The sequence below is a fragment of the Solanum tuberosum genome, unplaced genomic scaffold (genome assembly GCF_000226075.1).
Source record: "Solanum tuberosum cultivar DM 1-3 516 R44 unplaced genomic scaffold, SolTub_3.0 scf00017, whole genome shotgun sequence".
Classification (NCBI taxonomy): domain Eukaryota; kingdom Viridiplantae; phylum Streptophyta; class Magnoliopsida; order Solanales; family Solanaceae; genus Solanum; species Solanum tuberosum.
In genome coordinates this window covers 927,974-931,515 of record NW_006238943.1, presented here as the reverse complement: position 1 = coordinate 931,515, position 3,542 = coordinate 927,974, and the positions used below count along the sequence as shown (strand labels likewise).

Sequence of the window (3,542 nt, the reverse complement as noted above, 5' to 3'; positions counted from 1 at the left end):
AAAACCCCCCCCCCCCCCCCCCATTATATAAATAGGTGTGATATTCTTATATTTTCATTTTGTGTGTGTTTCTGGGTGGTACGAACAGGGGAATACACCTCGTAATACCAAGGGAGAGACAGCAGAACCTCACCTGCAAGCTAATATTAAGTCAGCCCTCTGGTTGGGGCCCATATACTTATATTCGGTTAAAGCATCACAAACAACATCTAGGAAAGTCCCTCTCTTGACAATAACTGTCGTGCGCCTTTTGTACAACTCAAAAGGTATGCTGCTCTCACTTTGATTGTTCCCTTTATCCATGAATGCATTCATAAAGGTACTGGACTCTCTATGATGAAGTCCTTTAGAGTTATCCTGTCCCAGTTGTGCTCTATCTGCTGAAACCAACTTATCACCCATACATTCACTTCTCATTTTGTCAAAAACTGTTCTGCTTATCTGTTCATGCAAAACAAAAAAAAAAAACATATGTAGTAATTAAAGAGCCTAAATTTATATGTTCTAGAAGAATAATTTGGAAGTCACAATGCAAAATAATCCTCTAAAGAACATCAAACAATGGACTGGTCGAATCTCATAAAAGCAAACTCTCATCAGCAGGGTGAAAACAACCATTCTTGCCAATCCTTAAAAGCAGAATCCCAAGTGAGACTTAATGTCCTTTAAGAAGGATACAAAAAACTTTATGTTGCTCAGATCCTCCAGAAATGCCACCGCACACACGTTTAATCCTCCAAAAAAAGCACAAATCTTGAGAGGATCCGACAATAACCTCACAGCATTATTGGAGGATATGAACAGAGAATTTTTGTATCTACTGAAAAGGAATCCCAAATCTCATTAACATTCTGCTTTTAAGGATAGGCAAGAATGAGTTTCTTGGCAGCATTTATGGCAGATCCAATTCTCAATCATATAATTAAAAAGTAACACATTGCACATGAGCTTTGAAACAAGAAGGCATTAATTTCATATGCAGGCAGATCACAATTTTTAGGGGAAAAAACTCGACTTTACCAAGATAGTCATTGATGGAAAATTTACGTTGCTCGGATCCTCCAAAAAAAGCACAAATCTTGAGAGGATCCAACAATAACCTCACAGCATTATTGGAGTATATGAACACAAAATTTTTGTATTTACTAAAAAGGAATCACAAATCTCATTAAAATTCCTGCTTCTAAGGATATGCAAGAATGAGTTTCCTGGCAGCATTTATGGCAGATCCAATTCTCAAACATATAATTATAAAGTAACACATTAACGTGAGCTTTAAAACAAGAAGGCATTAATTTCATTCACAGGCAGAACACAATTTTTAGGGGAAAAAACTCAATTTTACCAAGATAGTCATTAATCTAACTTTCAAGCTTCAACCTTGTTTAAAAACAATAGATAGACCAGATATATACTTGATTAGACTTCCTTTTCATAACTGATCAGTTTGATATTGGCAGCTCACAGAACTAATGAAAGATTGTTAACATCCCAACAATGCTTTTACCATAACCAATTACTGAGACTAACAACTATGAATGAGCAAGTTAAACAGTACGGAACGAAAAAATTTCCAAATACAAAACCAAAAACAATAGTCCATCCGTTTCAAATTATTTGTCATATACTCCTTTTTAATCTATTTCAAAAATAATTACTTTTTACTTTCCTGGCAACTCTTTAATCCGTTTTAAAACATTTTGATACATTCTACAAATATTCAGTTTAAAACAGAACAAACAAATTGAAACGAAAGAGCATAAATCGGATCATAAAGACGGCACATTTTCAAAATAAATACCATATAAATCATCAAACCGAGAGAGGGTAAAAAATAAAATTTCACCTTAAACGCATGTCGAGGTTTACATCCCATAAGTTGCAGAGTACTCTGCAGAACAGAACGCGTATATCTAAATGAGTCTTTCCCTTGATCTCTCTTCTCCTCCACCTCCTCATCATCTACTACCACTATATACAACAGTTTCGTTACCTCTGTAGCCATTTCCTATAAATCACAACACCGAAAAAAACCTCAATCTCCGAGCCAAAAAAACAAAAAAACAATGCATATACTAAATCGTCATCCGTACATCATGGATCATCAATTACAGAAAACAACAACAAAATCAGATACATTATAACAAAACGATTCTAATTTTAATAATAATAATAATGCCGGTTACTACGATTGATGAAATTGAACCTGGAAAGATGAATTCGGAGTCGTTTTCGTCTGTATATATCGAAAACGGCGATGACGACGACGGCGGTGGTGTACGGCGGCGGCGGCGGTGGTTTAGGGTTATAACAAACCGGAGATTGATGAAGATGAAGAGAGGAATTTCCAACGCGATCTCGCCATAACAACTTTGCTGGGTTTTTTTCCACGCATCAAAACACGAGTGCTTACACGACTACCCCTTTCTTCTCTATTTATAGTAAAAAAAAAAAAAAAAACAAAAAAGATCCTATGGGTCGGGTCGGGTCGGGTTAAATACCGGAGCGATAATGAGTTGGTGTTCACACGTGAGAACTGAGAAGGAACAGAAAGCTGTGGGTACCCACCTCTTTGTCTATTTATAGTAAAATCCTTTTGTCTCTCTATTCATGTGAACGTATTTGAGCACGAAATTTAAGAAATAAAAGGAATATTTTTTTAATATTTGTGAAAAAAATGAGTATTTAAAAATTTAAAATTATTTGTTAATTTTATAATTTTAAATATATCAAGAAAAGTAAAATAAAGAAATTGAATATACGGAATATAAAAGTATGTTATTTCTACGAGATAGATTAGAAAGAAAAAAGTGTTAACATAGGAAAAAAGATAAAAATGTACATAATATAATCTTTATCTTAGTAAGATCGAAAAGTTATTTTTGATAAATTCTCAATTCAAATAAAAATTTAAATATATAAAATAATAACGAAGAAGTTATATTGAAACTAATGAAAAGTGTCATTAAATCAAGACGAGAAAAGTAGAAGAAAACTGACTACTTGTTTTAGAGGAATACTAAATATAAAAATATGTTATTTCTGCGAGAGAAAATAAAAAGAAAAAAGTCTTAACATAGGAAAAAAGATAATATGTACATAATATTATCTTTATCTTAAAAAGATAGAAAAGTTATTTTTAATAAATACTCAATTTAAATAAGTAAATAAAATAATAATGAAAAAGTCACGTTGAAAGTAATTGTGTCACGTAAATTAAGACGAGGAAAGTAGAAAACTGACCACTTCAACAGGTTTACACGTGTGAAGGAATCAGAAACAATGGTTTTTTTAATTCTGGGGAAAAAAAAAAGAAGACAGGTGGATCTGAACATGAGCAACAACTTTTGTCCTGGTTTTAGAGGGGTATAATTGTCAATTTGCATGATTAAGAATAGAACCAAAAAAAAAGATTGAAAAAGAAATTAAGTAAAAGTAGAACAAGAAAAGGACTTGAAAAATAAATATGAAGAGAAATATTTAAAATAATAATAAAAAATAAAAATAATCTCTTTAAATGTAAATTGCAGTAGGTAAGTCTA

The 3,542-nt window shown here is 32.5% G+C and overlaps 1 protein-coding gene across 1 annotated transcript in view; it reads right to left on the bottom strand.

The window, feature by feature from the left end:
* The window catches only part of LOC102595156 (P-loop NTPase domain-containing protein LPA1 homolog 2), a 6,782-nt gene extending 4,379 nt beyond the window's left edge, over positions 1–2,403 (bottom strand). The window contains exons 1-3 of the mRNA XM_006340152.2: positions 2,207–2,403; positions 1,847–2,008; positions 134–441 (exon numbers count right to left, since the gene is read on the bottom strand). Of these exons, the coding sequence (XP_006340214.1) occupies positions 134–441; positions 1,847–2,005 (467 nt within the window). The 5' untranslated portion in view covers positions 2,006–2,008; positions 2,207–2,403. The remainder of the gene's footprint in view (positions 1–133; positions 442–1,846; positions 2,009–2,206) is intronic.
* Between the last annotated feature and the right edge of the window lie 1,139 nt (positions 2,404–3,542).